The sequence below is a fragment of the Festucalex cinctus genome, chromosome 16, assembly GCF_051991245.1.
Source record: "Festucalex cinctus isolate MCC-2025b chromosome 16, RoL_Fcin_1.0, whole genome shotgun sequence".
Taxonomy (NCBI): domain Eukaryota; kingdom Metazoa; phylum Chordata; class Actinopteri; order Syngnathiformes; family Syngnathidae; genus Festucalex; species Festucalex cinctus.
In genome coordinates, this window is record NC_135426.1 from 13,699,769 (window position 1) to 13,720,410 (window position 20,642).

At 40.8% G+C, this 20,642-nt stretch overlaps 4 protein-coding genes across 9 annotated transcripts; all 4 read left to right on the forward strand.

The window, feature by feature from the left end:
- Positions 1 to 154: 154 nt before the first annotated feature.
- ndufs2 (NADH:ubiquinone oxidoreductase core subunit S2) lies at positions 155 to 3,879 on the forward strand. The gene is made up of 14 exons (XM_077498954.1): positions 155 to 322; positions 624 to 727; positions 800 to 990; positions 1,067 to 1,187; positions 1,257 to 1,369; positions 1,438 to 1,512; positions 1,796 to 1,873; positions 1,944 to 2,029; positions 2,101 to 2,220; positions 2,295 to 2,424; positions 2,497 to 2,592; positions 3,374 to 3,457; positions 3,641 to 3,698; positions 3,771 to 3,879. The coding sequence occupies exons 1-14, from the start codon at positions 207 to 209 to the stop codon at positions 3,806 to 3,808; spliced, it is 1,410 nt and encodes a 469-aa protein (XP_077355080.1). The 5' UTR covers positions 155 to 206; the 3' UTR covers positions 3,809 to 3,879.
- A 2-nt stretch (positions 3,880 to 3,881) lies between these two features.
- fcer1g (Fc epsilon receptor IgFc epsilon receptor Ig) lies at positions 3,882 to 5,662 on the forward strand. Its single transcript, XM_077498962.1, has 5 exons — positions 3,882 to 4,187; positions 4,684 to 4,775; positions 4,956 to 5,003; positions 5,082 to 5,105; positions 5,181 to 5,662. The coding sequence occupies exons 1-5, from the start codon at positions 3,971 to 3,973 to the stop codon at positions 5,232 to 5,234; spliced, it is 435 nt and encodes a 144-aa protein (XP_077355088.1). The 5' UTR covers positions 3,882 to 3,970; the 3' UTR covers positions 5,235 to 5,662.
- Positions 5,663 to 5,805: 143 nt separating this feature from the next.
- LOC144003109 (nectin-4-like) lies at positions 5,806 to 18,595 on the forward strand. Of its 6 annotated transcripts, none has more exons than XM_077498949.1 (12): positions 5,806 to 6,600; positions 7,125 to 7,232; positions 9,172 to 9,360; positions 9,439 to 9,606; positions 11,695 to 11,976; positions 12,060 to 12,177; positions 15,373 to 15,527; positions 15,747 to 15,906; positions 15,966 to 16,041; positions 16,323 to 16,373; positions 16,596 to 16,730; positions 17,369 to 18,595. In XM_077498949.1, the coding sequence occupies exons 3-12, from the start codon at positions 9,270 to 9,272 to the stop codon at positions 17,723 to 17,725; spliced, it is 1,593 nt and encodes a 530-aa protein (XP_077355075.1). In that variant the 5' UTR covers positions 5,806 to 6,600; positions 7,125 to 7,232; positions 9,172 to 9,269; the 3' UTR covers positions 17,726 to 18,595. The 6 variants fall into 6 exon arrangements, with proteins under 6 accessions (XP_077355075.1, XP_077355078.1, XP_077355076.1 ...); XM_077498952.1 differs by having other exon boundaries at positions 5,806 to 6,588; XM_077498950.1 differs by lacking the exon at positions 7,125 to 7,232.
- otub1b (OTU deubiquitinase, ubiquitin aldehyde binding 1b) lies at positions 18,515 to 20,538 on the forward strand. The gene is made up of 7 exons (XM_077498955.1): positions 18,515 to 18,656; positions 19,091 to 19,152; positions 19,252 to 19,350; positions 19,417 to 19,535; positions 19,602 to 19,686; positions 19,759 to 19,953; positions 20,030 to 20,538. Exons 1-7 carry the CDS (start codon positions 18,614 to 18,616, stop codon positions 20,225 to 20,227), a joined length of 801 nt encoding a protein of 266 aa, XP_077355081.1. The 5' UTR covers positions 18,515 to 18,613; the 3' UTR covers positions 20,228 to 20,538.
- Positions 20,539 to 20,642: the final 104 nt, after the last annotated feature.

Sequence of the window (20,642 nt, forward strand, 5' to 3'; positions counted from 1 at the left end):
AATTAAAAAATATATAAAGTAATGTGTCTTTCCTTATTAGTCTATCATATTACTGTAACGTACTACTTTTACTTGAAATTCTATATTGTACTAATGGACATTACCAGTTGGCGGCATTCGTGTGCTTTATTTCGCTCATATGACCTGCGAAGAAGAATACTCAATGACGTCACTCGCGCGAGCTGTGGGCCGGCTTGACAACCAAGATGGCGGCCACAATGTTGAGGTCGCTTACCAAACTGGGACGCCCTTCAACAAAATTAATCTTAAATCCAATAAATAATCATATAGGGAGCCCTTGCTGTGCTGTCTTGCAAAGCAGGTAAGTCAGTTTAAGGTTTAAATGTTACATCGAATTCGGTTTCGTACTGTCTGTCGCGTTAGCTTGAGCTGCAAAACTGGATGCACACACAAAAGCTAATCATAACAGAATGCCAAATTATGCAGCATTTGACCTGTAATCCGTAAAATATCATTAGGTTCTTTAAGAACCTAATAAGAACCGTTCTTATGACATTATGATACGCAAGTAGCCTCAATGGAAGTCGTTTGTTACAACCACATTATTAGAGAAAGAGTAGGTGTTCACTTTACTGCAAGGTGGTGACTATTCTGTTTATTAGGAAGAAGCAGTGGCAGCCAGATGTGGAGTGGACTGAGCAATTTGCCGGCGCAGTGATGTACCCCACTGCTCTTAATAAGAACTGGAAGCCACCCCCATGGAATGGTAGCATTTTGACTGTCTGAAATACTAAATTTATTCACTGCATATTTGTAAGCGTTCCATTTGTTTGGCCAGACAAAGATCCCCCGGCCGTGAAAGACGTGTCCAACCTGACCCTCAACTTTGGGCCGCAGCATCCCGCCGCTCACGGGGTGCTGCGTCTGGTGATGGAGCTCAGCGGCGAGTCTGTTAAAAAATGTGACCCTCACATTGGCTTGCTTCACCGTGGCACGGAGAAACTAATCGAGTACAAGACTTACTTGCAGGTACGATGAAAGAATGTAAAATAAATGTAATTACAGTAAAAACACCTGACTGACCTGACACCTCCTTGTACCAAAGGCTCTACCCTACTTTGACCGCTTGGACTACGTTTCCATGATGTGTAATGAGCAGGCCTACTCGCTGGCTGTTGAAAGGCTGCTCAACATCAGGGCGCCACCCCGGGCTGAGTGGATCAGAGGTAACATATTACAAAACAACCCCGTGCAGAATTTGCAACTCACTAACTCCCCTAATTGCGAAATGCTAGTTCTGTACGGAGAAATGACCCGCATCCTCAACCACGTCATGGCTGTCACCACTCACGCTCTTGACATCGGCGCCATGACCCCATTCTTCTGGATGTTCGAGGAGAGAGAGAAGGTGGCGGCTGAAAAACGCACTCTGGTTGACACTCCGACAGACTTGACATTCCGTCTTTTCTTTCGTAGATGTTTGAGTTCTACGAGCGAGTGTCCGGAGCCAGAATGCACGCCGCCTACGTCCGACCCGGCGGCGTTCATCAGGTAATTAAGAGTTGTCTTGTTTTTATTACGTGGGTTTATGTGCTGAGTTTTTTTTTTTTCCATATTCATACTGTGCCCCCCTTTAAAGAGGCAGAGCTTGAACCTTGTTTCTTCTCTTCCTTGCTTATGGTTTTTTGTTTTTTTTTGGTCAAGTCAGGCTTCTCGTTTTGTCTCCCCCTGTTGGTCATTGTTGTTTTCATGCTTCTCGTGACTGGGGGAATTGCCCTGATGGGATCAACGTGAGTGTGAGTGCTGATTGGCCAACTCTTCCGCCTTGTCACAGGATCTTCCCTTAGGCCTGATGGACGACATCTATGAGTGGTGCAAGAACTTCTCCATTCGCATCGACGAGGTTGAAGAGGTGCGTCCTTGCGTCGGTGACGTGATGAGACATCAGCGACAATCAGCCGTTTTCTGTCCCCATTTTACAGATGTTGACTAATAACCGCATCTGGAAGAATCGCACTGTGGACATCGGTGTGGTGACTGCAGAGGAAGCCCTCAACTATGGTTTCAGGTTAGGTCTGAACAAATTATTATTATTATTTTTTTTTCCATATATTTGCATGCCCGTTTTCCTCCCCCCAGCGGTGTGATGCTGAGAGGTTCCGGCATCAAGTGGGACCTGCGCAAGTCCCAGCCGTACGACAAGTACGACGAAGTGGACTTTGACGTGCCGATCGGAAGCAACGGCGACTGCTACGACCGGTGCGTAACGACGGGGCGCTCTACTTCTCCCTCTCACCCTCCTCGGCTCAACCTGGCCTCGTGACCTCGCGCAGGTACCTGTGTCGGGTGGAGGAGATGCGGCAGTCGCTGCTGATCATGCACCAGGCCCTTAACAAGATGCCGGAAGGCGAGATCAAGGTGGACGACGCCAAGGTGGCTCCGCCTAAGAGGTCTGAGATGAAGGTGAGGCCAACGCAAAGCACGGCGGAGATGGACGTGACGCTGACACTTTTTTTTTTTTTTTTTTTTTGCCAGATGTCCATGGAGTCATTGATCCACCACTTTAAGTTGTACACCGAGGGCTACCAGGTCCCTCCAGGGGCCACATACACTGCAGTGGAGGCCCCTAAGGTGAGGACGTAAAAATGACAAAAATTATTGTCTTGCTATGTTCGGAAATTTTGAAAATAAAAATCTAAAATTGACAATTATGGTTCGGAAAATCCGATTTCACTTTTTTAAAGTAAAAGAAATGAAAGGTAACAGAAAGAAGTAAAACTTATGTCTGCCCCCTAATCAACACGCACAAAAAAAAAAAAAACACAAAATGAATGACATCAAGCAGTCAAGACGCTTTCAGTGTACCAAATACCAATACAACAAAATAATTCAAAAATAATTCAACTGCATGTCCTTGTGCTATATATATTTTTGCAGTAATTGTGCTTTTATACATTTTTTGAAAATACAAAAGATTTTGTTTTACAATCCAAATTGTTCCACAAACTGACACCTTGAGTTGAAATGCATCGTTCTTTTTGTTTTGTTCTGTATTTAGGTTTGGAAAAAATGTCTGTTCCTCTTAATTTATAATCACTTTTCCTTTTTATATATTTGGTTTGAATATTAACTGGCAAAATTTCATGATGGGCTTTATACATTATTTTAAAGCAGTTAAACTCCATCAATTCATTAAATGTTAAAGTTTTTAGTTGAATAAAAAATGGATTAGTGTGGTCTCTGTATCCACAAACAAAAATGACACAGATAGCACATTTCTGTCCAAGAAGAATGGGTTCGGTGTAGGTTTTTGTCAGCACACCCCCACACCAGTTGATGAAGAAAAACATTTAGGGCGTTGTGAAGCGAAATGCTTACTGGCATTTCTTTGCGTGTTTTCTTTTGCCTCCAGGGAGAGTTTGGTGTTTACTTGGTGTCGGATGGTTCCAGCAGACCCTACCGCTGCAAGATCAAAGCGCCCGGATTCGCCCACCTGGTACGACACTAAAATATTAAAAACGCAGCCACGCGTCGCATCCTCGAGGCTACTCTGACTTCATAAAGCACCGACGGTGCTGTTTTTATTTATACGTTGTCCTCTTCCTTCCTGGATTGTTTGAATTGAGTTGTTCAAAAGTTGCTTATGATGTGATAACTGGAGTTGTTTTCACTCTTCTAGGCTGGCTTGGACAAAATGTCCCAAGGACACATGCTAGCAGACGTAGTGGCTATCATTGGTGAGTGACATCATCAAAATGGCCGTCCTAATCTCCGCTGTTACGGTCACATTTTGTTTTTTCTTCCGATAGGCACGCAGGACATTGTGTTTGGGGAGGTGGACCGCTAAGCACGACCCGGCTCGCTTGATATTCTGTGATGTATTATTCCAAATAAATATTTTATGGTCCCACTCAAAAAGAGTGTCATTTCTCGTGTGCGTGAGAAACAAGGCGACTTGGCTGTGGTTTGGTCTTCAAAAGAGGGAGTGGCCTGAGCAGATCTGAGGCAGATGGACCTCGAGCTCAGACCACAACTTCCCCCTCTCAGCTGTGACTTTTTTTTTGCTGCTTTTTCTTTCTTTTTTTTTGTTTGCACTTCGTCATTCTTTAGAGTACAGAAAAGCAGTTTGGTCATCCCGTGTTGTGGACCCGGCAGAACCATGGCCTTGTGGCGCAGGAGCCCGTTACTGGTGGCACTTCCTCTGTGGATGAGTTTCGGTCGAGCCGGTGAGTTGTGGGGGGTAACTGAACGTGACTTTTTTTATTTTTTATTTTTTATTTTTTTAAAGAAACGTCCGTTCGCTAAGCGTGTTCAAGTTTCCATTTGTCCTATTTTCTCGCCTGTGAAAAGAGAAGCTGACTTTCTTAGGCGTTGTCTGTCGTGAGCGCCGCTGATGCTGCGTTAGAAAAAAAAAAAACACGAGCTGAAATGAAAGTTGGTGCTTGTCTCCTGTTCATCAATCTGACTGATTGATTTTCGAGCCACCCACCAACCAAACTGGTCAAGCTGTTCCAACGGTATTTCCAAATCCAAGACAAATGTCACTGCCGTCATGTGATCCGTCCTCTCACGAGTGATTCATTTCCTTTCAATTTGAACACGAGTGACTGGACGCTTCATTAGGTACCCCTGTATCATAACGGAGTCCAGCGAAATACTCATAATGAATTCATGTGTTACATTTTGAAGATACTCCAATTCCATTTTATCTTCTTCCTGTAGCCGCTCTCTCCGAACCTGAGATTTGTTACGTGCTGGATGGTATTCTGATTTTGTATGGCATCATCCTGACCGCTCTCTACTGCAGACTCAAGGTTGGCATCTCTTTCCCATCTCGTTTGACAAAATATGAATCCCTTAATAGAGTACGCGTCACTTGAATGCAGTGTGTAAGTGGATGTGGCTTCACTTCCTGTGTGATTGTGAAAGAAGCTTGAAGAAAAACAAGTGTCAGTAAAATAGAAATAGTAACTACCAATATTCGCCACCAACAGATTCGCAGTGCTAAAAAGTGCGCAGAAGGGAAAACAAATGGCCAGAAGGTAAAATACAGTGCACATCTTTGATTCTTAACATTTTGAACAACTACTCCCCCCCCCCCCCCCCCCCACCTCTGATAGGGTACTCAAGAAGGTATCTACACAGTAAGTCTTTGACACACTTTTATTGACTGGCGCCCACCAAAATGTCTGACCCTGTGATGCTTATTGTCTTCTCAGGGTTTGACTCCTCACGCCCAGGACACGTATGCAATAATTGACACCAAGAAGTGACACGGGAGGAGAATACAAGCACTGTTTTATTATTTTCTACGCATATTCTCGCCAGCTTTGAGTGCAATGTAAATTTGTGACAACAAAGGCAAAATATTTGCCTGTTTTACTTTACAGCAGAAAGAAAAAAAAATCCACTGTCCTATGGTGTTCCACAGGGTTCAGTTTTGGAGCCCCTGCTGTTTTCATTTTATTTGCTGCTCCTGGGAAAATCAAGGTCTGGATATAATTTCTAACTTGTTTTTTTAAATTGAACAGTAATTTTCAATTGGATGGCCATGGAAAGGGAACAAAAGAGCTGTTTTTTTTTTTGTTTTTTTTTTTAATGCTACGCTTATTCCAGCCAGAATAATGTTTCCAACATTTGGTCTTGATTGTTGTATTGAGCAGTTGCAAATAAAAAGGAAAGAATGAATATAGAATCTTAACAGTTTTTGCTCCATTTTAATTAACACGGGCTCCTTCTGGTGTGCACATTTCGGCCACTTGGGGGCAGTATAAACCGCCATAAAGGTTAACATTGTACAGTAAAGTAACAAGAGTATAAAGAATAAAGTGTTTTTACATTTTTGTGATTGAATTGTTCCAAATGCCACACAGATTCTATAGTATTTAATACGATTTATTCATTTAAATATTATTGACAATTCCGTCACAAGTCAAAATGGCCGCCTTTCTCGGTGAAATGACCATGACCCTGGACTTTGGATCGTTGTACCGGTGTCGGTACTAGATGTGATCGGGCTGCCAGATCGTATCGAGGTCGCCTAACCGAACCGAACGTGTCCCGCTACAGGATTGGCTGGAAATCCAGTTGACGTCAAACATTGGAAAGAAAATATTAAAGATGTCATTTAAATAACAAAATGTACCAACTAAAATTGTAAAAACATAAATAAACCTAAGAATTTAAACGCAAAATATATTGAATAAATAATAAAATAAGATTGACTAAATGATGAATACACAAAATAATTGTCTCAGACGTGGCAAATATTGTCAGTTTAGATTGTTAATGCGTTCCTATTATCATTAAGACTGTTTTTTTGTTATTGTGGTTGATTTGTGACCAGCTAAAGAAGAAACCAAACACAAGCTAACTTCTTTAGCGCTGCTGTACATCACAGGCAAACTCGAAGGAGCTTCAATCTTTTTTTTTTTTTTAACTCTTAAAGTACCGGATCATGCTTTTACATTTTTAAGTTTATTTACGTTTTTACAATTTTAGTCCATAATCTTTTGTTATTTTCAACAATTGTAAACGGACTATTTCCCGACAGTCCTGTAGCGTGACGTCATCCGCAGGCGACCTGATCCAAGCTGGCAGCCCGATCACATCTGGTACCGGATACCGGTAATTTCATTTGTGAGGATTATTGTTTATTTCAAAATGTGATTAAATGTCTTGACTACTACAACAACCTGCCTAATTTGTATGCTAGCCACGGGCAAAGGCAATAAAATATGCCGTTTGGCCTTGTTTAGAATTGGGTGAGGAGCTATTTGAAGAGAAGGCCGTTCGCAACGATGCTTTGACATACTGTACAAGAATGCTTGGATATCATGTGAGGCGTCCCACAAGGGTCATTGCTAGGACCAATGTTAATTTATTTAACATGTATACAGTAGATGACGTTTGCAATGTTTGAAAATCCTTGAAATGCATCCATTTTATTTATTTATTTATTTATTTATTGTTTTTAAAAAGAGTGGATAAACTGCGAGCAAACTGTTCGGTTGAAAGTTAAATACATTGGAAATTAAATCAGCAGGTGCCGAACAGCGCACTAGTTATAACTGAACAAAACACTTAACAAAAGGTGGTAGATTTGGTAGTTTTTCTGGCAGTCAGTTTTTTTTGCGTGCCTGAGGGATTTTCCTTGTCTGCAGCCACAGGCAGGAGCAAGTAAAGACAAGAGCAGAAAAAACAGTCAACCGGCCTCCGCCAAACCGGAAAGTTAACTTGTGTGGAAAGGGAGGTGGAAACAAGTGTACAAGGTAACGCAAACAGGTGTATCACTGACAGGTGAGCCTTTTTGCTCGCACCATGCGTGTGATTAAACACCACAGAAAAAGGACTGAATATTAGGATTTTGGCTTTATACAGATATCCCAGTATGTTAAACAGCTTAGGCTGATGATTTGTAGGCGCAAGTGGTGCAGTAAACTATTGGGAGGATGTTATCCTGGCTCAGAGGATTCTTGTCATGTCTCTTGGTCCCATGGATCTCTGGTAAGAAATACTTTTATGCTTTGTCATGGCTATTGAACATACACGTTTAATAGGGTTATACGCACACCAAGTTGAGTATGTCAACAAAAACTCATTTCCCCTGATCATCAAAGATTCGCAATAAAGTACAACATTCTGGAAGTCCGGAAGAAATCAGCCTTTCAAAATAGGCGGAGAAAAAACAACAGTGGCGTGCGACTGCCTGACGTATCAGGAAAAACAGGTTGCTGTTGATCAATTATTATTTATTTTTTTAAGACGCAATATCTCACTAATCAGTCACATCATGTAGGCTACATACTCTGTGTTTATATATGCATTTTCTTTTCTTTATTTCTTAGGAACACGATCAAAATCAAGCTTATGTCTAGGAAGGTGTGCATTGCTTGCCCCAAAAAAAAATAAATAAAAAAAAATGTCAAAAAGACTGCAAATAGTGTGATATGTTTTGACGTCAAAGTGTTCAGGAAATGAGTAGATATTTCACGAAATCCAATGTCATTTCAATACGGGGAAGAAGCCTGTTAAACTTGCTTAGGGTGACTGTAAAACCGCGATTAATAAAGTATTCTGAATCTGAATAATGAGCTTACCCAGTTTGCGCGTGCTAGTTCTTATTTTGTAGTATGAATGGCATCGTGGGCTGTCACGATATGTCGCTGGCATAGATGGATGAGCAAAGATATGTTGTTGCTAAATTTTACGTATTTTTTTTTTATTTTTTATTATTAATAGGGCCTGACAACTGATATGGATTTACTTAGGTTGTTTCCCTATTTATTAATTGGCAGTTTAAAAACGTATTTTTTGGTCCCATAACACAACTCAAAATATATGAATTACAAGCAAAACATTTGATTGTTTTATTTTGTCCTTTTGCATTTGTTTCACTTCACAATAGGCGAAAGATTTTATCTGATTTTTTTTTTTTTAATGTTTGAATGTCCCACTCTGCTCCACTGTCGTATGGCGCTCCACAGGGATCCATTTCGGAGCCCCTGCTTGTTTTCATTGTATTCTATGCCCCTGGTTCCATCTTAATGCAGTATGTTATTTCGATACGTTTAGATTCACTGGGGGCGAGCTGGTGCTCATGGGAAATCCATGAATCACTTTGACGCATGCAGTCCCGTTCGTTCACACCGCACAGTGAATCATTGTGAATCATTGACTTTGCTTGTGTGACGAAACAACTGCATTTGTAGTTGCGATGTGAAAAGATGATACCAATGTGATACTAAGTAAATAAAAGGTCAGTATCATCCATATGGATACTTTTGCGTAATCAAGGTGGATTCTTATTTTTCTTCCTCACTCTATGATAAATGTAACAGGATGTATGTTTGCGGTGTGAGGGTCCATGTGACTGCTTATCTGTACAGCAAAGCCATATGTCAACAGGCCGCACACACGACACAACTGTGACTGTCATTTACTGCGCGCCTGTCGTTAATTCCTGCCGTGTCCAGACACGAGGCGCTATGACAGGTCGTCTGGCGTAACTCGTCAAGCGACATATCTTCTCTTGCGCTGGTCTCTGCCAGGCCGTTCAACACAGCTCCTCTTGTTCCGAATGGACAAAAATATCGGGACGCCTAGTGGGAAGCAGAAGCACTGACCTACATTTTACATTGTCAGCATTTCATAGCATTTTTTTCCCTCAAAAGTCGAACTTGCAGGCTAACAGCCGCTGTTTCGTCGCAGTGACTCGAGGAGGATTTGTCGAGCGGCCCCCGAATGACTCCATCTGCTCCCTGGCTGAAAAGGAGACGGTCCTGCCCTGCCGCTTCCAGCCGAAGGAAATGGAGTTGGTGGTGCAGGTCACATGGTACAAGGAGACCTCGGAGGACTGGGAGCAGATCATCACAGCTCACCACAATGACGGACAGACTGGTAGTTACATGTGCAGATCATGTCAATAATGTTATGTTTTTTCCCACAATTAAATCAAATGTGACGTATTGTTGACAGCGTTCGGGGCGTGGTCTGGCCGCGTGCGATTCAACAGCAGCATCCCCACTCAGGACTCGTCTTTGGTGCTTTTCAGCACAGACGTGTCACACGAGGGGCGCTACAAGTGTCACGTCAACTCCTACCCTACGGGCAACTTTGACCAAATAGTGACTCTCATGGTCTGGAGTGAGTTTCTCATCTTTTTGCAAAGCACAGAATCAAATAAACAGCGGCTAACGAGTAGCAGCTGAGAGGAATGATGGCACAGGTGAAGCCTGTCAGTTGGTTGATGAGGTGGAAAGAAAAACAGCGATTTTCTCACAAATCGACAGTAAAAATGTTATTTCAGCCACACTATTATTCCCACCAATATCAATATTAATTTTTTTTTTAAACTTATTGGAATATAGGCAGGAGAGGTCGAAGGCTTATTAGGGCGCCGTATCATTTTTTTTTAGGGGGGTGGGAGTAAAATTCCAAGAAATAATTCACAAATTTGTGAGAAAAAAAAAGTCATATATTTGCAACATTATAAAGTGGAAAAATTGCAACAACAAAACTGACAAATTTACAAGAAAAATGTGCAGATTTGTGACATACAGTAACGTGAGGAAAAAAAATAATCACAAATTCACTCTCAGATTTGCAAGAAAAAGGTCAGAAAGTGTTAAAGAGTGTTCCATTTATCACCAACAAATCATCACGTGGTCCTGGTGGACAAAAACCAGCACCTCGTCCAGACTATAGCTACGCTATATGTATTTCTTGCAAGTTCCTGAGTTGTTTTTTTTTCTCGGCAGACTACGAGTTTATTTCCCGTAAATTTGTGCGTTTTTCTCCTTGCAAATTTGCCACTTTATATTAGTGTCACAAACCTGCAAGTTTTTTTCGTGTAAATTGGTGAGTTTTCTAATGTTGCAAATATATGATTTTTTTTTCTCGTAAATTTGTGAATTTTTTTTCGCGCAAATTTGCAACTTTACAATGTCACAAATATACAAGCTTTTTCTCATGAATTTGTTTTGTTTTTTTCCTCACACATTTGCCACTTGTATTAATGTCTCAAATCTGCACGTTTTTTTCTTGTAAATTAGTGAGGTTTTTTTCCCACTCAAAATTGCCACTTTATAATGTCACAAATATACAATTTTTTTCTCGTAAATTTGTGAGTTTTTTTTTTTTTTTTTTTTTTTTTTTCGCAAATTTGCCACTTTCTAATGTCGCAAATTTGTCACTTTCTAATGTCGCAAATATGATTTTTTTTCTCGTAAATTTGTGATTTTTTTTCGAGCAAATTTGCAACTTTATAATGTCACAAATATACAAGCTTTTTCTCATGAATTTGTGTTTTTTTTGCCTCACAAATTTGCCAGTTTATGTCAGAAATATAAGATTTTTTTTCTCGTAAATTTGTGAATTTTTTTTCGCGCAAATTTGCAACTTTACAATGTCACAAATATACAAGCTTTTTCTCATGAATTTGTTTTGTTTTTTTCCTCACACATTTGCCACTTGTATTAATGTCTCAAATCTGCACGTTTTTTTCTTGTAAATTAGTGAGGTTTTTTTCCCACTCAAAATTGCCACTTTATAATGTCACAAATATAAAAAAAAATTCTCGTAAATTTGTGAGTTGTTTTTTTTTTTTTTTCCGCAAATTTGCCACTTTCTAATGTCGCAAATTTGTCACTTTCTAATGTCGCAAATATGATTTTTTTTCTCGTAAATTTGTGAGGTTTTTTTTCGAGCAAATTTGCAACTTTATAATGTCACAAATATACAAGCTTTTTCTCATGAATTTGTGTTTTTTTTTGCCTCACAAATTTGCCAGTTTATGTCAGAAATATAAGATTTTTTTTCTCGTAAATTTGTGACTTTTTCGCGCAAATTTGCCACTTTATATTAATGGCACAAATCTGCAAGTTTTTGGGGCACTAATACGTCGTAATAATTTTGGTAAAAATACCAAATAAACAATAAAATTTGGTTAATGAACTGTAATCAAAAAAATAATAATTTTGCTTGTATGCTAAATACATCTGTATCAGATTCTGTGATTAATTGATGAAACAGTTGATTCTAGTGACAGGCATGCACAATGAGCATGTTTATATTTTAAACAACTGTTGTTTGTGACTTGACAACCATCACTGACTGATTTGTCACATTCGTGTCCCAAATGTCCAGTTAGATTGAAATATTGATTTTATTAGGATCCCGACTGTGACTGCTGCACAACTTCCGAGATATTTGACATCATGTTTCTCCTTGCAGCCATCCCGATCTCGTCCGTGGATCCCGTGATTCTGGTGGAGGGACAGTCATATCGGCTGGCGGCGTCGTGCCGCTCTTTGGCCCGCCCGCCGCCGCAGCTGTCGTGGGACACGGAGCTGCACGGTCAGTCCATCAACCGCTCATGGGCCAACGGGGCCGTCACCACCCAATTCTCCTTGCACCCGCTGAGGAAAATGAACGGCAAGAAGCTGGATTGCCTGGTGTGGCATCCGACGCTCACGGCGGGCCCGCGTCGGCATCAAAACAAGCTGGTTGTACACTGTGAGTGGGATCCAAATTGGATGAGCAAATCAGGTTCCAAACATTGCCTCCGTGCTTAACTGGCTTGTGTGTTTCCCTCCCAGTTCCTCCCGATTCCGAGGTGTCGGGCTACAACGGGGACTGGTATGTGGGATTGGAGCATGCGGCCCTGACGTGTGTGAGTGGAGGAAACCCCAAACCGCAGATTTTCACCTGGGCCAGGTACAGTTAGACCTGCCAAATTAATGGCTGTCTGATGACTAAACGTCTGGTTACTGTTACTTTTCCCGTAACTCCGAGTGTGATTACACCTTGACATCAACATTGGCATATAGCCTTGTGATTGCTCAATTTGGGGGATTAAAATCCGTCATCAGGGTGTGGCAGATGGTGTTAGAAGAAAAACATGATAAGTCAACGGTGTCAACTTATTTTTGATACGGGCAACTTCGTAATCATCGTTACATTGCTTGGGGTGCAATCATGGTTTTGTGAGTATCTTGAGTTTTATCGTTCACATCGGGACAATAAATGAATGAAAAAAAACACGTTGCTTTTCATTATAGTTATTGTTTTGTGATTTATTATTAAATTCAGTTAATTTTCGCAAGTTTTTAGAGCTAGTTAGTTTTTATTAAGTTTTTTAATGCTTCGTTTTAAGTTAGTTGCATTAATTTTAGTGTTAGTTTTAGTTTTTTTTTTTTTTTTTTTAATTGAATATTTGTCGAGTGCAAGACAAAAAAAAGAAAACATCCCTAAAAGCTAAAAAAAAATAAACCGTTGCTTTTCATTAGTTATTATTTCGTGATTTCTTTTTAAATTCAGTTAATTTTACTTAGTTTTTAGAGCTAGTTTTATTAGTTTTTTAATGCTTCATTTTAAGTTAGTTGCATTAGTTTTAGTGATAGTCTTAGGTTGTTTTTTTGTCGAGTGTAAGACAAAAAAAAATCCCTAAAAGCTAAAAAAAACAAAACATTGCTTTTCATTATAGTTATTTTGTGATTTCTTTTTAAATTCAGTTAATTTTTATTCGTTTTTAGAGCTAGTTTGTTCATGTTTATTAGTTTTTTCATGCTTTGTTTTAATTTTAGTGATAGTTTTAGTGTTTTTTTTAAATTATTTTTAAATAAATGGTATATTTGTCGAATGCAAGAAAAAAAAACATCCCTAAAACCTCATGTCGTCACCCTCTTAAAATGATTGATGATTTATTTTTTTTGCCAAAATTATCTTCTCATTATGCAAATGGTTCAATTTTTTGTTGCCTGAAAAATCTAAAAAAATAAAAAATACAAAAAAAAATTACTTGGGCAATTATTTTAATCAGGCATCCGATGTATAATATTAATTGAGAGACAAAATCAAAGGACAGTTTTGCTATATTTATAGTATAAACGTAAGATGTAGCATCAGTTAGTTTTCATTTTTTTAAAAGCATTTTCCTTGTTTTTTTTTTAAATCTCATTTCATTCACAAAAATTTATTTTCAGTTTTAGTTGTAGCTACGTCGTTAGTTGTCCTTAGCTTGGTTAGCTTACCTTACCTTTGGCGCCGATAGGACTGTGCAATTATACGATCCGGAAGTTTCAGGTTGATCACAGTGATCATCTGTGAGCAGATTGACTTGATCAAACATAGCGTGTGTGACAAGTCAATCAGCCAAATTTTAGTTTGTGTAGCAGAAAGGATTTGTCTCAGTTGTCTCTTAGTTTGTTTTTATCTGCTACAGTAATTCTTATGTCATATCAATTAAATATATATGGCTTGAACTTACAGTCTAACCCAAGTGTTTTGTTTTTTAATGTTGATTGTAACATCAACACACCTTGCATAAAAACTCGCAAAACAACACCATCACGTAGAAACACGTGGCGGGCCAAACCTGTTGGTGTTGTCAATAACAGGCGACTGGGTGAAGCAATCGTTGGTGGCGCGCCGTCGTGTTTGTGCTTGCGCAAATGTAAGTCGGAGCAAAAGGGGAAGGTAGCCAAGATTACAGACAGAACTGAAAGAGTTTGGGCGAGAGGGCCCATGAGGAAGAGGAACAGAATGGATGAAGTTATTCAATGTTTGGCCGCCTCAAAATGGCGGAAATACTCACTTGAAAACTAAATGTTGCATACAAAGTCACCAAAAAATTTACCCGCTGTTTGACAACCCATTAATTATATATCTATTTTTTTATTTAGACTGTTGTCATTATCCGTGTTTTAATTTGTTTAGATTTGTTTTTAAGTTTTGTTTCATATCATTTCACCTTGTTGTCTTGTTAATGTCGTCTGCTCTCCACCTGTTCTCATCAACCAATCAGCTGCCTCCAGCTTGTCCAGGTGTGCCTCATTGTCTCGTCAATTTGCTTGTATTTAATTCACCGGTTTCTTTTGGTTCATGTCTCGTCATTGTTGTTGCCTGCATGTCATTGTAGCTTTTGTCATGTTTGCTGTCACAGTGTGTTTTGTTTGCATGTGTTTCTTTGCTACTTTGAATCTTGATTTAATGGGGCTTTGTTGTTCTTTTTATTTTGAATTCAAACTTTTTTGGAGATCACGCCTTCTCTCTTGTCTTGTTTCCCTGTGTTTAGTAGGTCCAGTTTGCTTTTATGCCATGAAATTATCTTGAATTTAATATCATTTTCTTCAATTTAACGGTTTATACTTTTATTTATAAATGCATAAATAAAATCTAAATTTTAGTCAATGAACGAGTACATTTTTTAGGGGGTGGGGTGGGGCCAGGAGCTGTGTATAAGTGGATATAAAAAGTCTACACACCCCTGCTCAAGTGGGGTTGGTAATGAAGTTAGACGAAGAAAAAACATTTTTCTCGTTTTAATATGACTCATAACCCGTGCAATTCAATTGAAGCTGTCCTGGAAGGTTATTATTATTTTGTTTGGCTTCATAGATGTGTAATCGTGTAAGTTTGAGTGTGATTGGTCAACTCTAAAGGTGCACTTTCCAGTTTTAAGAGGATGTGAGCACTTTTGAAATCACATTATTTAAGATTCTTGACTGCTTACGTCCTCCTGAAAATATTCACATTTCTTTATTGTTTGAGCAGTTAAGATCCTAAGTCAGGGGTGGGCAATCTCGGTCCTCGAGGGCCAGAGTCGTGCAGGTTTTGGAGGTTTCCCTCTTCCAACACAAGCCGATTCCAATCAACAGGGTCGTTATCAGGCTTATGCAGAGCTTGCTGTTGAGCTGATCATATAGCAGCTGTGTTGGAGAACGGAAACATCCAAAACCTGCAGGACTCTGGCCCTCGAGGACCGAGTTTGCCCAGCCCTGTGACCTAAGTCATATTAATGGTGGAAAATGTTTGAAATAGTTTTGCTTTAAATAAATGAGTTTTGTGGCAGGGGAAGAAGCACAATGCTTGTTTTTATGACTTATTATTTTGTGTCATGCTATATTGCAGAAACGGAGACGATTTGCCCGAGGGTTTGATTCCTCACCCCAACGGAACCCTGGAGTTTGGGCGGCCTCTCAGCCTATCAGACAGCGGCACCTACCAATGCGTGGCGAGGAATGAGGTTGGCGTGGGCGCGGCGGAGGTGGAGATTACCGTGTCAGGTATAGACGTCAAAAGTTGAGCCTTTGACACCCCTCTTCTCATACATTCAGATCCAGATTTGACTTTATTGATCTCTAATAGTTCAAGAAACATGAAAACAATTAAGGCCCAAGCTCTGCCCCTTTAAAGGGGGGCACAGTACAAACCTGGATAAACCGTCAGCACATAAAGCAACATAATACCACAGTTCCAAGCCCTTCCTGCTTTCCCTGCTGCAGAGTTTCCCGAGAGACAAATGATGACGGAGAATATGACGATGGTCATCGTGGGGGTGATAGCTGTGGGGCTGCTCCTCTTCATGTTGGCCATCATCATCACTGTCACCTGTCACCATAAGAAGAAGAACAAGAGGCTGAAGAGGGAACTGAGCGAGAAGAAGTATGAAATAATAATTCAATTATCCAGAGCCGTCGATCTCATCTTTTATTTTTGCACAGGGAGGAAATCAGCACTCTGTCCTGGCAAGCTTCTTTGAGGAGGATCAACTCGGTCAGCACCGATGCAAGAGGAGCGGTACTGAATGATTCTCTCTCTCTCTCACAACACAGAACAAACATATGATCCCGTTTTCTCATCCGTCTGCGCGACCCAGTTCTGCCGAAGAGACAAAACCATCCGATTTAGTCAGTGATTCTTTGTCAGACATGAAATGAAGACATAATGAAGCACTCGGGATGAGACGGGAAAGGGAGGCATCGTTTTGTCTCTCTGGAGGGAACTGGAAAGTTTGACGTGAGAAGTTCTGGTAAGTTTGTACGCGAGTATGAAAGTCTGTCTGTTTCCTGTCATTGCAGACGGAGGAGAGCATCCCGCTGAGGGTGGAGGGAACCTTGTCCTCCCTTGGGGTCAGTCTGCTCACCACAATGATCAAACTTGGCGCTCGTTTTATTCCTTTCTCTGACTGTGAGAGTTGCATGACAGAGTTCCTGCTTCAGTTCCCTTTCTGCGGCGCCCTTGAATAAAACACAAATCGTCAAGTCACTCGGCTTGGTGCAAAAGAGGAACTTCTCACCATGCCGGCGAATAATCAGCCTCGTGTGATCTGCGTCTGTTTCCTGTGCTGATAGGAACTGGCTCCCAGCCGCGAGAGCCACTCGACTATCTATGGGAGGTCGGGAGGAGGGGAAGCGTACGACTATCAGGGTCGACCGGTCCTACTCAACTCACAAAAGGGCAGAGAAAGCCTCTTAGACCGCGATGAGGTACAATTTGTTTTCATTCAGTTTTGCAGTTGTACCTACATTAACACTTCACTGCCAGCCCAGTAAAAATTTATCTTTGACGTGTATAGCCGTCAATGGCACTGAATGAGTTAATCACGTCTTAGAATTTCGATTAATCACCTAATCAAAAAGGCTTTTTCAACATTTTTTTTGAAAAAAAACCTGTTGTGTGTTAATTCTTTTTACATTTATTATAGAAAGCACATCTTGGAATATTTTTTTGATCCACTGCACACTCACTCATCCTCCTCTTATTTTAATCAGTTAATTACTTTAAAAATTTGATTTTTTTTTAAATACATTTCCTCCATAAAACATTAACAGATCATTTTAAATGAGAACATATATCCCTATATAGTATTTTACCTTAAAATTGCATGAAGTTAATTGCAATTTTCTGCTTCTAATTTATATTTCCTGTAAAACGGCCACAAGAGTAAGAGTACGTATACTTTGATTTTTTTTTTCTTTCACAATAAATTAGAGCTGTCAAGTGATTATTTTTTATAACCATTAACTCATTCACTGCCAGCCCAGTAAAAATAGATCTTTGACGTGTATAGCCGTCAATGGCACTGAATGAGTTAAATAACTGTGTGTTTTGTGTACGTCTGGAGCAGGGAACTGTCCTTCCTTGCCACGGCCCGTCACCATTGCCTATCAAGCCCATCGTGCCGCGAAATGAGGAATGGTCAAGGCCAGGGAGCTCCATCAGATCTCTTCGCCACCCCTCCTTGAGCTGCAGCACTCCGTCCGTGACCGACAACGACGACGAGGTGGATGAAGGCCTCGGGGGTCCCGCCAGCCGGGAACAGCCTGATGAGCGGGATAGCCAGAGCAGTCGCTCCCAAGTGTCTGAGGTGCACAGTCCGGGCAACCAGCTCACAAATGGCACCAAGAGGTTCAAACAGGAGACGAGCCACGCAGTGGTTAGCCCTCATGCCTCCCTGGTGCACAAGGCCCAGATTGTGTAGCAGCAAGCTGCTCACGCCACGGAAACAAGTTTACTCTTAAAAACTGCAATGATGCAAAGTGTTGAAAAGACATATCGACAGCAAACTTTGGATTGTTTGGTGTGCTCCTTCTGTTACAAATATGTGCCATAACAAGGACTCCAAATATGGCAAATATGAAGTATTATTCTGTCTCACATTAACATATGTACTTTAGTCTCACTAACATTAGGATGTTATACACTCAACACTAAGAATATCTTTGAATGCAATTTGACTAAAAACATTTTGGGGAGGATATTTCCACATGGCACTTTTTTACTTTGGTACGCTACTTTTCTTACAAATAATTATTGCATATAGCAATAATCCGAAATTTGGCAAATCTGATGTATTGTAATTTATTTCAACTTCTCCAACCTTCTGATTTTTTTTCCACCACTTTGAAAATCATTACAATATTTTTTTGGGCATCCCCGCAGTGGAAAGCAATTTGCAGAATGTGTATTCGTTGTCTTCAGCGTCCTTTAGTGGCGATGTTGGAAAGTGCAGAAAGTGTGACACTAGAAATCAACTGGAAGACCCTTCTCCGAAAAATACATACAGGTATATTATTTAGCGCTTACAAACGCTTACATAAATATTGAATACGCACATTTAACACGTTTGGGTTGCCGTTTAACAACTGTGTTATAAGCCTCGAGAATGTGTCTTTGTTTTGACCCACTTAAATTGCACTTTTATGTGTGATTAGGGTAAATATTTTGTAAACATATTTAAAGTTATGTACGATACGTTTTATTTTCTGTATACTTTTTCTTGTACCACGGTGTACGTCACTGTTTTTGTACGTTTGTCAATGAGCAATAAAGTTATGGAAAAAACAGGAAACGAGTCTGGACAGCTAAGATGGCGGAGGAGCAGCAAGAAGCATCACAGGGGGAGATGGAGGGTGAGAATAACAAAGTGGAAACACAACACAGCAACACGCAGCGAGGCCACTCGGTTACGGAGGTTCAGGTCACTCCGAACCAGAGTGGTTTCGTCGGTTTTGGACCGGTGTCCTTACGTGAGACGAAGCGGTTGACACGCAGCGCCAAAATAGAGAAAGGGGCCATAGCTTGTTGGCTAATGCTAACATTGCTGCACAAAGAAAACGCTTGTTTGATCACTTTACCGGGCGACTTACAGTCGTGGGATTTTTGACATTAAATGAATGTTAAAGCGAAATAGTAGACGTTAAACGTAAATGACGTTGAGAGTGTTTTGTTTTCGAACTCGCAGACGTAAATACAATCCACGCCACGTCATTCTCATTTGACCGGTTTTACTAATTTGAGCATTCACCCAGAAGTTCTGTACATACATGACTGCCCTCTTTAATAGGAGTGAATTGCCTGGCGTACGATGAGGCCATAATTGCACAGCAGGACAGAATTCAACAGGAGGTGAGAATTTTACCTCAAGGAGCTGCCCTCGTTTTGAAGTTAGGATTCTAATTAACTGATTTTTTTTCCCCCTCTACTTGCCCGTGGGTGGCTATGTAGATAGCCAACAGTAACCCGTTAGTGTCGGAAAGAAAGGAACTGTCAGTGCTGCAGAGGGAGTACTCCGAGGAAGACACAGTTTATCAGCTCAAGATCAAGGTAAGTGAAACCATCAATGTGTCCTGCTTTACATGCATAGCAATGTTTTTTGCTGCTTTGTCACAGGATTTGTACAAAAAATATTCATACATCCGCAAGACAAGACCAGACGGCAACTGTTTCTACAGAGCCTTTGGCTTTGCGCATCTCGAGTCTCTACTTGATGACAGCAAAGAGCTGCAGAAGTGAGTGCTAGTTGTTACTGAGCTCCAGCAGTGTAGACGTGCACGCATTGTTGACTCTTTGCTCAGGTTCAAAGCGGTTGCAGCGAAAAGCAAGCTCGACCTTGTGAATGAGGGATTCACTGAGTTCACCATAGAGGACTTCCATCACACTGTGAGTTTGACAAAATATTACATTTGTCTTCCGTTCTGGAATTCCTCCGTCACTTCTCGACTGTCTCGCTAGTTCATGGGCCTGATCGAGCTGTGCGAGAAGCAGCCGAGCTTGAAGGAGCTGCTGAGATCCTTCAACGACCAGAACGTGTCGGACTATGTGGTGGTGTATTTGCGGCTGCTCACCTCTGGTTACCTGCAGCGGGAGCACGGTTTCTTCCAGCACTTCATCGAGGGAGGACGCTCGGTCAAGGAGTTTTGCCAGCAGGTACCTTTTGAACTTCGGCTTGAGAGAATCTTTCTATAAAATTGCATCTCATTTGACTGTGCGTTCTTTTTCTAAGGAGGTGGAGCCCATGTCGAAAGAAAGCGACCACATTCACATCATCGCCTTAGCCCAGGCCCTGAACTTATCCATCCTTGTGGAATACATGGATAGAGGCGAGGGCGGGACGGTCAATCATCACGTCTTCCCCGAAGGCGGCGACCCGCGCATCTTCCTCCTCTACAGACCAGGCCATTATGACATCCTGTATAAATAGGCTCCCCCCCCTCCATCGCCCTCACTCCCCACCAGCCAAGCGGATGAAGCAGAATGTCAGTCGGCATGTGAGATGACACTCATGCGTCGTAAACAAAAAGTTCCAAGTCCAGTTCATGGTACCCTCCACCAACCTCCCCAGTTATCACCAAATATCTAAAGTCATGTTTGAGAAAATAGAAGTGACTCCAGACATTTAGAGTTGTACAGGTTTCTTTTGTGGTTGTAAATGTTATCTACTTGCTTTGTTGGATTCTTTTCCTTTGTTACACTGCGTTTCATTTGAGTTTTATTAAAGGGATTTACATCTTATTTATTGTGCTGTGTGTGCCTGTGCATTTTGGTCCAAAACAGAAATGAGCAAATGGCAAAAGAAAAAAAAAAAAAAGTTGCTGTAGGTGCAATTTAATTTGTTT